The following is a 12,897-nucleotide window of genomic DNA, read 5'->3' on the forward strand; positions in this document are numbered from 1 at the left end:
CCTTTTTTGTTTATATGGTTCTATATAGAACCTTTGTGAAAATGGTTCTGTATAGCACCAAAAAGTGTTCCACTGTTGTTACAAGCCAGCAAACCCTTTTTCCCTTTTTGGTACTCTTTGTGCTAAGAGTGTACAAAGATGGTTCTTTGAGGGTTCTCAGCTCATGGTGTTTAAGTGATGTATAAAATGACTTGTGTGACCCCTGCTGGAGAACCTCCAGACTGCTACATCTAGTCGAGTAAATGTGCTCCAAAAGCCCTGCTTTACACTTAAAAACACAAGGTGTTTTCCATCACTGTAGTGGAGGCGCTCTGCTTTAGATATAGATATAGATGCCTGTGGGATAGTGTGAAGTATTAGTGTAGTGGGTATATAGTGGTTGGTATAGTGTAGTGGGTATATAGCGGTTGGTGTAGTGTAGTGGGTATATAGCGGTTGGTGTAGTGTAGTGGGTATATAGTGGTCGGTGTAGTGTAGTGGGTATATAGTGGTTGGTATAGTGTAGTGGGTATATAGTGGTTGGTGTAGTGTAGTGGGTATATAGTGGTTGGTATAGTGTAGTGGGTATATAGTGGTTGGTATAGTGTAGTGGGTATATAGTGGTTGGTGTAGTGTAGTGGGTATATAGTGGTTGGTTAGTGTAGTGGGTATATAGTGGTTGGTATAGTGTAGTGGGTATATAGTGGTTGGTATAGTGTAGTGGGTGTATAGCGGTTGGTATAGTGTAGTGGGTGTAGTGTAGTGGGTATATAGTTGTTGGTGTAGTGTAGTGGGTATATAGCGGTCGGTTGGTGTAGTGTAGTGGGTATATAGCGGTCGGTTGGTGTAGTGTAGTGGGTATATAGTGGTTGGTGTAGTGTAGTGGGTATATAGTTGTTGGTGTAGTGTAGTGGGTATATAGCGGTCGGTTGGTGTAGTGTAGTGGGTATATAGCGGTCGGTTGGTGTAGTGTAGTGGGTATATAGTGGTTGGTGTAGTGTAGTGGGTATATAGTGGTTGGTATAGTGTAGTGGGTATATAGTGGTTGGTATAGTGTAGTGGGTATATAGCGGTTGGTATAGTGTAGTGGGTATATAGTGGTGGGTGTAGTGTAGTGGGTATATAGTTGTTGGTGTAGTGTAGTGGGTATATAGCGGTCGGTTGGTGTAGTGTAGTGGGTATATAGCGGTCGGTTGGTGTAGTGTAGTGGGTATATAGTGGTTGGTGTAGTGTAGACTGGGGTTCAGTCCGCCTGGATAACCACCCTACACTATACCAATAAGAGTCCTTGGGCAAGACTCCCAACACCACCTTCAGCTCCCTGTGTAAAATGATCACATTGTAAGTGGCTCTGGATCAGCGCGTCAGCCAAATGCTGGAAATGTAAGTATTATGGTGCTCAGTTAGCCGGTTAGCATCCCTTGAGCTGGTGGTTAAACCGAGCTTTTTACTTTATATACTTAAAATGTGACTGCAGGCACGTGTACATCAGCGATCGTCTTCTTTCCTATTCCAAGCCGGCTGTGCTAAAGCATGTAAGGCTGCGTCAGTGAGCCGGAATCAGAATCTCATTATGATGAGTTAGGAGTCAAATCAGAATTTAAAGAAGGAAGCGCAGAGCATCTAAAATCCTAATCTAATAACCTCCGTTTGGTAAACGGGGTATACGCTTCCATTGCTCGTAGCTACGTTGGCTTCATCGCTTCAGTGCTAAAACTAAAGAAGCTGGTTGATTTGTAGAGCCTGTCGTATCCTCCGTGAATCAGCACTCCGTGTTGCAGTGAACGCAGTATGACCCCTGTTTTGTTGTGGTCTAGGTGCTGGCCATTAAGGGCAGCGTGGAGGGCATCCCGGTCATGTTGGTGGGCAACAAGAGCGACGAGACTCAGAGGGAGGTCCAGATGGAGGACGGTGAGGCCCAGGCCCAGGCGTGGAAATGCGCCTTCATGGAAACGTCGGCCAAAACCAACCACAACGTCACCGAGCTGTTCCAGGAGCTGCTCAACCTGGAGAAGAAACGCAGCATGAGCCTCAACATCGACGGCAAACGCTCAAACAAGCAGAAGCGCACTGATAAACTGAAGGGGAAGTGCAGCGTCATGTAGAGACGCGACGGCAGACGCAACAAATCCCAGAGTGGTCAGATTCCAGCCACTTTCAGACTCTGGGATGCATGTCTGATACGTTGCCGTGGCGACTGTGACAAAACAGATCCGATCAGAATTGAGCTTTTCGTGCTCCGCCTACAAATGAGTTCTCCTGTAGCTTTACAGAAGAAAGAATTGGGCCCAGAGAAAACCGCAGCGCTTTTATCGTGTTTGTGTGTGAAAATCCACACAGTGTGGTTTCAGTAGCGTAATTGAGCTGACATGGCTAATTCATTCTTTCCAACCAGGCTGGTGTCGACTACAAGCACACAGTCCGGCTCAGCAGTGTTTCAATACTGGAGTGGCCTGTAATTTGAGAAAGCAGCCAAATCAGCTGAAAGGACGCCTTTAAATGTGGACACACATCCGTGAAATCTGATTGGACTCACATTGTGGGTTTTTTCCTGTTCAAACTGTCAAATTAACCTGGATTCAAGCTGAATTTGCCAAAATTCAGATTTGGGCTGTCAGTCCAAACACGGCCTAAAGGAACTCATTTGTGGGCGGAGCTTGGGTCAGTTCAATGTTTTAAATTTTTTTCCACATGCACGTATCACTGTGGTCATCATCCCCTGTCGTAGAGGCTAACGTTAGCAGCTAACTTGATGATAAAACGTCTTTCAGGTGTTTTTTCAGCAATTCACACATTTCAGCAATAAGGCCAATGTGAACGTAGCTTTAATGGTGAGCCTCCTGGACTTTAGTGGCCTGTAGTGTAACTCTCTGAGGAACTGGACCGCGCGGGGCTGGACCGACCGGTCAGCTTTATTTGCACATCAGGGTTTTTGTCTGACCTCATGCGTTCGTTCCAGAGACGTGTGTGAACTGAAGTGGCTCAAACAGAGAATAACAGAGAAACCAGACGGCTTCTCCTCCACCCTCACGGACGCAGGACACGGATAAGCGTAGACGCTCCTGATGGACGATGGATGCAGTGCTGTGGACGCTGCTGGATCACCAAGACAGAAATGACCCTCAGAACATCAACAGGGAACCAAAGTCAGCAGGAAAAATGGCTGTTATACTTTACTACATCATCCTCATCGGCATCGGCATCGTCATCGGCATCCTCATCGTCATCCTCATCCTCATCGCCATCCTCATCGGCATCCTCATCGTCATCCTCATCCTCATCGCCATCCTCATCAGCATCCTCATGGTCATCCTCATCCTCATGGTCATCCTCATGGTCATCCTCATGGTCATCCTCATGGTCATCCTCATCGTTTGTTCCGAGTTTCCGGCCAGTTTGTACTGCTGTCCATTTCACTGTCTCTGCTTATGACTTTGAAATAATGAAATATTTTATTTCATTACTCAGGACACACGACCATCACCGCTGTCAGATCATAATGACAGTATTTATACATCGTCACCCTCATAAAGAAACCTGGAGTCTCCCGATTGGTACATTACAGAACCTTCTTTAATTCTCCATTCATAATGTTTTGGTCACACAGTATAAAGGCAGCTGGGGCTTCAAACAGCAAATGAGATATATATATAAATATAATGTTGCTGTTGGAACAAAACCTCGTATCTCCAAAACAGGAACTTTACAGGAGAAGGAAAAAACCTACTTTACTTTTAATGGAACTTGGAATTTTTTCCAAGTCATTTTGGGCCGTTTCTTTTGGTCCATTCATCATGGAATTTACACACGATGTAAAGGGAATTTTTCACATTATGCCTAAAACAGAAAAATGGATATAGGAGGTTTTGTTAATGTATGGGAGATTTTCTCAGTGAAAGTAAATGAATAAATTTAAATCTGGCATTTTCCGCTAATTTTAGTGCACAATTTCTTAGATATTGCAAAGCAATACAAATAAAATGTCAAATTCAGTCAATACATATTAAAATAGGGAGAACTGTGCCTCTGTGGAGGATCTGTTAGCCTAATGGCACTTAGAAACTATTACATGCAGTGTTATGGCTGGGCAATATGAAATAAATAGTATATCACAATATTTACAAAAAAACAAAGAAATGATACACGATTAATTTGAACTGCCATTAAAACCAACGAATACAATAATTATTACCGGAGCTTTGACTCCCTGCGCTGACGCTGCTGTTGGTCAGGAACATTTCATGCACTACATGTTTATTTTCTGGACAAAAACATTTGGAAAAGTTGGAAAATGGCAGCTGGCCTTTACATGCAAATCAAAAATTATATATATATATATATATACACACACACACACACACCCCCACACACACACACACACACACACACACACCCACACACACACACACACACACACATATATACATATATATATATACGTATTTATATTTATATTTATATATGTCATACTGTGTTTCTCCACAGGGCTAAATTGGCTCTGTGTAGGGGGTAAAGAACATCAGCATCATCTCCACCTTATCTATATAAACCCACTGTTCATCATATACATCAGATCCTGCCTCCGTCTTCACTGCATCCCCACTGCAGGTGTTCAGTCTGCGTTTCCACAGCACTGCAGGAGCGGCTCGTGCTAAACAGATCGTTAGAAAAACCGTCGTGCCTGCAGTTTGAGAAAGAACTGCTGATGTAAACCGTCCTATACGTTTGCTGAATAATTAGCATCCACCTCCAACACTACGGGACACTGGACTGCGAGAGGCAGGTGGCCGTAAACAGGCCCGTTTATTGGCCGCCGGTTATTCTCGGTGTGATTTATGTAGCGCTGCTCTGTTTCTGGAGCTTCAGCCAAGAGCGAGGCCTCCTGACTCGGAGCAGGTTCAGTTTAGCATGTGTCCCAGATAACTAATGACCTCCACAGCACCTGCAGAGGAGCCCCAACAGGCTTCCGACTGCAGTTACAGGGGAACTCCACCCATTTTTCAAAATTTCTGTATAACTTACTGGTTAAACTGTAAACAGAGTCAGTCACAGCGGGTTCTCTGTTCTAGATAAACTGACCGAGTCAGAGCCGTTCCCAGTGGTGGTGATGGGAACCAGACATCCCCCTCTAAAAGCTCCTCACAGTGGTGGTGATGGGAACCAGACGTCCCTCTAAAAGCTCCTACAGAAAGTTCCTACATGAGCTGGTTCTGAATTCACTGCCTGATGACTGAGACGCTGTTTTATGAGAGTTTAGAGAACTTCAACTCCATTCATGGTGGAGGGAGACATGCAGGGCGCTGTGCGGCAAAATAGTCCCCAAAGAAAACTCATTATTCCAGATTTTCCACTGTTTTCCATCATCAACATTCCATATAAGCTCAGAAGACTTGTGTGGGTTCTCTGGAGGTTCTGGATGGTAAATAAAGTGTCTATATCTGTGTTGTAGTCATGGCGACGCCTGGTTCCCATCACCAGCACTGTAAAGACGTCTGAACCGTTTCACTCCAAACCCTCTGGATCTCTGATTACACCTCACACACTGAGTTATGGAGGAATGTTGGGAAAATGGGTGGAGTTCTCCTTGAAGACAGTAATAGACTAAGTCCCAAAAACGTTTGAGTGAAACAATAAAAAAGTAAAACACACAAAAGCAGGTTCTTCAGGGGTTCTTTAGCGAAGTGAATGGTTATGGAAATGTTCTTTGAGTTTGTTTATGTATAAAGATCACTGCTCTTTAATCCCACTGAGCCTCTGATAGCTTACAGCGCTAATCCGGCCTGTTCACTGATCAGTCTAATGTAATGAAATGTAATAAAACCCTTGAAGTCCTGATTCAGGTCAAGGCACAAAGTCTCACTGACGCCATCGTCAGCGCCACAGGTCAGTGTGAGGCTGTATTACCTCACCTGGCAGGCGCTATGCCGTGATCACGAAGGCGTCCACCCAGGCGAGGCTCTGCCACTGCGCTTGGGTGGTGCTGACCCTTGCGAATTCCCCAAATGCAGGAATCTCAACTGCATAATTTCTGGTAGTGGGGGACTGCATTCGCTTCCCCCCTGACAAGTTTAGGGGCAGTCGTGGTCTGGAGGTCAGGGAACCGGAAGGTCGCCGATGGCTGATGGTTCTAACTTTACACGGCGCTCTCTTACGCTAACAGGCTAATGAAGGAAGCTAATATTTCTGAGTTCTGATATAAAGTCAAAGTATCACAGTTTTTCAGTACTATATAGAACCATTTTGCTAAGAATACATACACCCTTAAAAATGCTTCCTCAGTGGTTCTTTAGTAAAGGCAGGGGTTTACAAGAAAAGCTGTAAAAATGGTTCTGTTTAGCACCAAAAAAGGTTCTGCTATTGGAACCGTTTTGACAATTTTGTGATGTATAGAGTGAACGTGTTATTAAATAAACAAACTCAAAGAACATTTCCATAACCATTCACTTCGCTAAAGAACCCCTGAAGAACCTGCTTTTGTGTGTTTTACCGTCTTTTTTATTGTTTCACTCAAACGTTTTTGGGACTTAGTCTATTACTGTCTTCAAGGAGAACTCCACCCATTTTCCCAACATTCCTCCATAACTCAGTGTGTGAGGGGTAATCAGAGGTTCAGAGGGTTTGGAGTGAAACGGTTCAGACGTCTTTACAGTGGTGGTGATGGGAACCAGGCGTCGCCATGACTACAACACAGATATAGACACTTTATGTACCATCCAGAACCACCAGAGAACCTACACAAGTCTTCTGAGCTTATATGGAATGTTGATGATGGAAAACAGTGGAAAATCTGGAATAATGAGTTTTCTTTGGGGACTAATTTGCCGCACAGCGCCCTGCATGTCTCCCTCCACCATGAATGGAGTTGAAGTTCTCTAAACTCTCATAAAACAGCGTCTCAGTCATCAGGCAGTGAATTCAGAACCAGTTCATGTAGGAACTTTCTGTAGGAGCTTTTAGAGGGACGTCTGGTTCCCATCACCACCACTGTGAGGAGCTTTTAGAGGGGGACGTCTGGTTCCCATCACCACCACTGTGAGGAGCTTTTAGAGGGGGACTTCTGGTTCCTATCACCACCACTGTGAGGAGCTTTTAGAGGGGGATGTCTGGTTCCCATCACCACCACTGTGAACAGCTCTGACTCGGTAAGTTTATCTAGAACAGAGCGTTTCACACCAAACCGCTCTGATGGTTTACGTCTCTTATTTGTGCTTATTTTATTTTATTTTTTAATTGTTCTTGCAGATGATGATGATGATGATGATGATGATGATGATGATGATGGTGCTACAAATTTGGTTACAGATAAATTCATATTTACATAAACTCCACCTACCTGTGCTTAGATTGGCTACCAACAACACTGCTATCCAAAGTTAAAGGTATTATCTATATTACCCACATATTCTGTTTACAATTTAGAACATGTTGACGATATACTGTAATATACGCCATCTTGCATCGGTGGGCTGTGTGGAAGACTGCTTGTTTTTCGTTGTGATGTCACTAATCTTCAGGACGTCATTCTTGTTTCACCATCTTTTCTAAATCACACACGTGCCATTGGTGTAAATAGCTGTAAATGTGTTAATAGATGCTGATATGAGCCTTTCAAACCCTCATGACCCTCCAAACCCTCCAAAACGGCATGTTAAAGCGATAGTTTGGTGAAAATGTTACCCCAGACGTATTCAATCAACCAGAACGTGTGCGCTTCTTTAGTTTTGACACTGGAGCTGTGAGGCTAATGTAGCTAACCAGAGCATTGACCTATTTTAGCAATTAGCATGGTGCTAACTGCACGCCTACATCATCTCAAAGTGTGTGGAGATGTTCAGAACCTCTGATAGTCTTGACTCTGTGGATTCTGACTCACTGTCAGCTACAAACATGGACTGAAGCATCAGCGTTGAACTGTGACTGTTGGCGCTAGGCCTGTAAACCGGCCCATAAACATGACCCTCGGTCAGAAAAGGAGGGTTATCTCTATGACGACGCTCATTTCTGCCAGTGCCCCAGCAGTGTGCCGTGTAAAAGTATAGTGCATATAGTAGCTGTGAACACTAAGATTCGCTGAGTATCAGAGCTGGGCCTCCAGTTTGGGCTGTAAATGTCAAAAACATTAAAAAACGATGGAAAAGTCTCTGTAATGATGCTAATTCCTGCTAGTACCCTTATGCTGAGCTAACGCCGGTGCACAGCGAACGTTTCTGGCCGTTCTAGATTATGCAGACGTTTGAAGGTAGTAAAAGACGTCCCGCGTGTTTTACCCGACGCCTGTGACAGTCAGTCATTGTCATATATCTGATCTTGTGTGTATCCGTGTTACAGAGGCTCTTTCAGTAAAGAGTCCTGCATAGAGCCGCCGCCGCTGTTTTCCATACCTAGCAACTAACCGGAACACTGCTTAGACTACAGTGCACTTTCACAGACAAGGACGTTTCTAGAACCTCCAGAAGTCCCAGAGTACAAAATTGTGAATCAGAGTGTGATTGGCTGGTTCCTCTGTCGCTTCCTAATCGTGTTGGTAGTTAATCTGTTGTGTAAGGCCTTCAGTGCAGCTCCTGAAGTCCTAACCAATGAGAGAGCATCTACCACAGAGAGAACAATTCTGATTGGGCGATTTTCTGTTGGATTTTAACCGCCTAGTTTAACAGTGAAATAAGAATATTACTGCAATGCTTAGAGAGTTTAATTACAACACGCTGATGATTCTGTTAAATATAAACGACTATAAAATTAGATTAACGTGCATCATAGAAACCATTAGACCTTCTCTGAAGGTCCCACTGTGGTGAGCATGTAGCAATGCTTTTGCGCTGGTCTGCCTCGGTGTGAACGAACTCCGAGTTAAACGCTCAGGCGGCGTTTGAGGCCCATCACACTGCGCCTGCATGACGACAAAGAACAAAACTGTGAATTTATTACGTTGTTTCATTTTTAAACCTTTTTTTTACTGTACAGTGTTTTCAGTTTGAAGCTCCTTCTCAAAGCCCATCAGTGTAGAAGAGTCTTCCTCTCACAGACGCAGTGCGCTCGTCACCCACACTCCGAAACCGCTGGACATGCCGTGTGTGATTGAGATAAATGATAAATAATGACGCTAATAGATAATAAAGAGAAATCTCTGATGAACCACTTTCTTAATAAAATCTCTATAAACCCAGCCGCTGCGCCTCTCTGCTGTCTCTGGTGTGTACGGTGTGTGTGTGTGAGCTGCCCTACAGTGCTGCGCTAAATGTGGTTTCCATGGTAACGACGCGCTAGCCACCGCTTTTTTATCACCACAGCACACGGCCTCCAGTGTTCCACTGATGGGATGATGATGTCATCGTGGGATGCAAGGCCCACCTCCATCATCGTCATTGTCGGCATCATCATCATGATCACTGCCATCACCATCCTAATCATCGTCTTCATCCTAATGATCATCACCATCATCATCATGATCACTCCCATCAACATCCTAATCATCGTCTTCATCCTAATGATCATCACCATCATCATCATGATCACTGCCATCACCATCCTAATCATCGTCTTCATCCTAATGATCATCACCATCATCATCATGATCACACCCATCACCATCCTAATCATCGTCTTCATCCTAATGATCATCACCATCATCATCATGATCACTGCCATCACCATCCTAATCATCGTCTTCATCCTAATGATCATCACCATCATCATCATGATCATTCCATCACCATCCTAATCATCATCTTCATCCTAAAGATCATCATCTTCATCATCATGATCACTCCCATCACCATCCTAATCGTCGTCTTCATCCTAATGATCATCACCATCATCATCATGATCATTCCCATCACCATCCTAATCATCGTCTTCATCCTAATGATCATCACCATCATCATCATGATCATTCCCATCACCATCCTAATCATCATCTTCATCCTAATGATCATCACCATCATCATCATGATCACTCCCATCACCATCCTAATCATCGTCTTCATCCTAATGATCATCACCATCATCATCAGTTATTAATCTCAGTGTTACTGAGCTCTGCTAAAGCCTGAGTAGACTGATAAATCAATGTGATCAGTTATTAATCTCAGCATTACTGAGCTCTGCTAAAGTCTGAGTAGACTGATAAATCAATGTGATCGGTTATTAATCTCAGTGTTACTGAGCTCTGCTAAAGCCTGAGTAGACTGATAAATCAATGTGATCAGTTATTAATCTCAGTGTTACTGAGCTCTGCTAAAGCCTGAGTAGACTGATAAATCAATGTGATCGGTCATTAATCTCAGTGTTACTGAGCTCTGCTAAAGCCTGAGTAGACTGATAAATCAATGTGATCAGTTATTAATCTCAGCGTTACTGAGCTCTGCTAAAGCCTGAGTAGACTGATAAATCAATGTGATCGGTTATTAATCTCAGCGTTACTGAGCTCTGCTAAAGTCTGAGTAGACTGATAAATCAATGTGATCGGTTATTAATCTCAGTGTTACTGAGCTCTGCTAAAGCCTGAGTAGACTGATAAATCAATGTGATCAGTTATTAATCTCAGCATTACTGAGCTCTGCTAAAGCCTGAGTAGACTGATAAATCAATGTGATCGGTTATTAATCTCAGCGTTACTGAGCTCTGCTAAAGCCTGAGTAGACTGATAAATCAATGTGATCGGTTATTAATCTCAGCGTTACTGAGCTCTGCTAAAGCCTGAGTAGACTGATAAATCAATGTGATCAGTTATTAATCTCAGTGTTACTGAGCTCTGCTAAAGCCTGAGTAGACTGATAAATCAATGTGATCGGTTATTAATCTCAGCGTTACTGAGCTCTGCTAAAGCCTGAGTAGACTGATAAATCAATGTGATCGGTTATTAATCTCAGTGTTACTGAGCTCTGCTAAAGCCTGAGTAGACTGATAAATCAATGTGATCAGTTATTAATCTCAGTGTTACTGAGCTCTGCTAAAGCCTGAGTAGACTGATAAATCAATGTGATCAGTTATTAATCTCAGCATTACTGAGCTCTGCTAAAGTCTGAGTAGACTGATAAATCAATGTGATCGGTTATTAATCTCAGTGTTAGTGAGCTCTGCTAAAGTCTGAGTAGACTGATAAATCAATGTGATCGGTTATTAATCTCAGTGTTACTGAGCTCTGCTAAAGCCTGAGTAGACTGATAAATCAATGTGATCGGTTATTAATCTCAGCGTTACTGAGCTCTGCTAAAGCCTGAGTAGACTGATAAATCAATGTGATCGGTTATTAATCTCAGCGTTACTGAGCTCTGCTAAAGTCTGAGTAGACTGATAAATCAATGTGATCAGTTATTAATCTCAGTGTTACTGAGCTCTGCTAAAGCCTGAGTAGACTGATAAATCAATGTGATCGGTTATTAATCTCAGCGTTACTGAGCTCTGCTAAAGCCTGAGTAGACTGATAAATCAATGTGATCGGTTATTAATCTCAGCGTTACTGAGCTCTGCTAAAGCCTGAGTAGACTGATAAATCAATGTGATCGGTTATTAATCTCAGTGTTACTGAGCTCTGCTAAAGCCTGAGTAGACTGATAAATCAATGTGATCGGTTATTAATCTCAGCGTTACTGAGCTCTGCTAAAGCCTGAGTAGACTGATAAATCAATGTGATGATCAGTTATTAATCTCAGCGTTACTGAGCTCTGCTAAAGTCTGAGTAGACTGATAAATCAATGTGATCAGTTATTAATCTCAGCATTACTGAGCTCTGCTAAAGCCTGAGTAGACTGATAAATCAATGTGATGATCAGTTATTAATCTCAGCGTTACTGAGCTCTGCTAAAGCCTGAGTAGACTGATAAATCAATGTGATCAGTTATTAATCTCAGCGTTACTGAGCTCTGCTAAAGCCTGAGTAGACTGATAAATCAATGTGATCAGTTATTAATCTCAGTGTTACTGAGCTCTGCTAAAGTCTGAGTAGACTGATAAATCAATGTGATCAGTTATTAATCTCAGCGTTACTGAGCTCTGCTAAAGCCTGAGTAGACTGATAAATCAATGTGATCAGTTATTAATCTCAGCATTACTGAGCTCTGCTAAAGTCTGAGTAGACTGATAAATCAATGTGATCAGTTATTAATCTCAGCGTTACTGAGCTCTGCTAAAGCCTGAGTAGACTGATAAATCAATGTGATCGGTTATTAATCTCAGCGTTACTGAGCTCTGCTAAAGCCTGAGTAGACTGATAAATCAATGTGATCAGTTATTAATCTCAGTGTTACTGAGCTCTGCTAAAGTCTGAGTAGACTGATAAATCAATGTGATCGGTTATTAATCTCAGTGTTAGTGAGCTCTGCTAAAGTCTGAGTAGACTGATAAATCAATGTGATCAGTTATTAATCTCAGCATTACTGAGCTCTGCTAAAGTCTGAGTAGACTGATAAATCAATGTGATCAGTTATTAATCTCAGCGTTACTGAGCTCTGCTAAAGTCTGAGTAGACTGATAAATCAATGTGATCAGTTATTAATCTCAGTGTTACTGAGCTCTGCTAAAGCCTGAGTAGACTGATAAATCAATGTGATCAGTTATTAATCTCAGCGTTACTGAGCTCTGCTAAAGCCCGAGTAGACTGATAAATCAATGTGATCAGTTATTAATCTCAGCGTTACTGAGCTCTGCTAAAGCCTGAGTAGACTGATAAATCAATGTGATCAGTTATTAATCTCAGCGTTACTGAGCTCTGCTAAAGCCCGAGTAGACTGATAAATCAATGTGATCAGTTATTAATCTCAGCGTTACTGAGCTCTGCTAAAGCCTGAGTAGACTGATAAATCAATGTGATCAGTTATTAATCTCAGCGTTACTGAGCTCTGCTAAAGCCTGAGTAGACTGATAAATCAATGTGATCAGTTATTAATCTCAGTGTTTCTGAGCTCTGCTAAAGCCTGAGTA

General features: G+C 42.7%; 1 protein-coding gene and 1 non-coding gene across 3 annotated transcripts in view; both read left to right on the forward strand.

Moving 5' to 3' along the window:
* diras1b (DIRAS family, GTP-binding RAS-like 1b) overlaps nt 1-4,170 on the forward strand; it is a 20,024-nt gene extending 15,854 nt beyond the window's left edge. For both annotated transcript variants that reach the window (XM_037545208.1, XM_017682622.2), the window contains exon 3: nt 1,797-4,170. In XM_037545208.1, coding sequence (XP_037401105.1) covers nt 1,797-2,084 — 288 coding nt within the window. In that variant the 3' untranslated portion in view covers nt 2,085-4,170. The remainder of the gene's footprint in view (nt 1-1,796) is intronic.
* Nucleotides 4,171-5,880: 1,710 nt separating this feature from the next.
* Nucleotides 5,881-6,040, forward strand: LOC119262698. The gene has a single exon (XR_005129839.1). It is a non-coding gene; the product is annotated as a U1 spliceosomal RNA (small nuclear RNA).
* Nucleotides 6,041-12,897: the final 6,857 nt, after the last annotated feature.

This window comes from Pygocentrus nattereri, chromosome 2 (genome assembly GCF_015220715.1).
Source record: "Pygocentrus nattereri isolate fPygNat1 chromosome 2, fPygNat1.pri, whole genome shotgun sequence".
Lineage (NCBI taxonomy): Eukaryota > Metazoa > Chordata > Actinopteri > Characiformes > Serrasalmidae > Pygocentrus > Pygocentrus nattereri.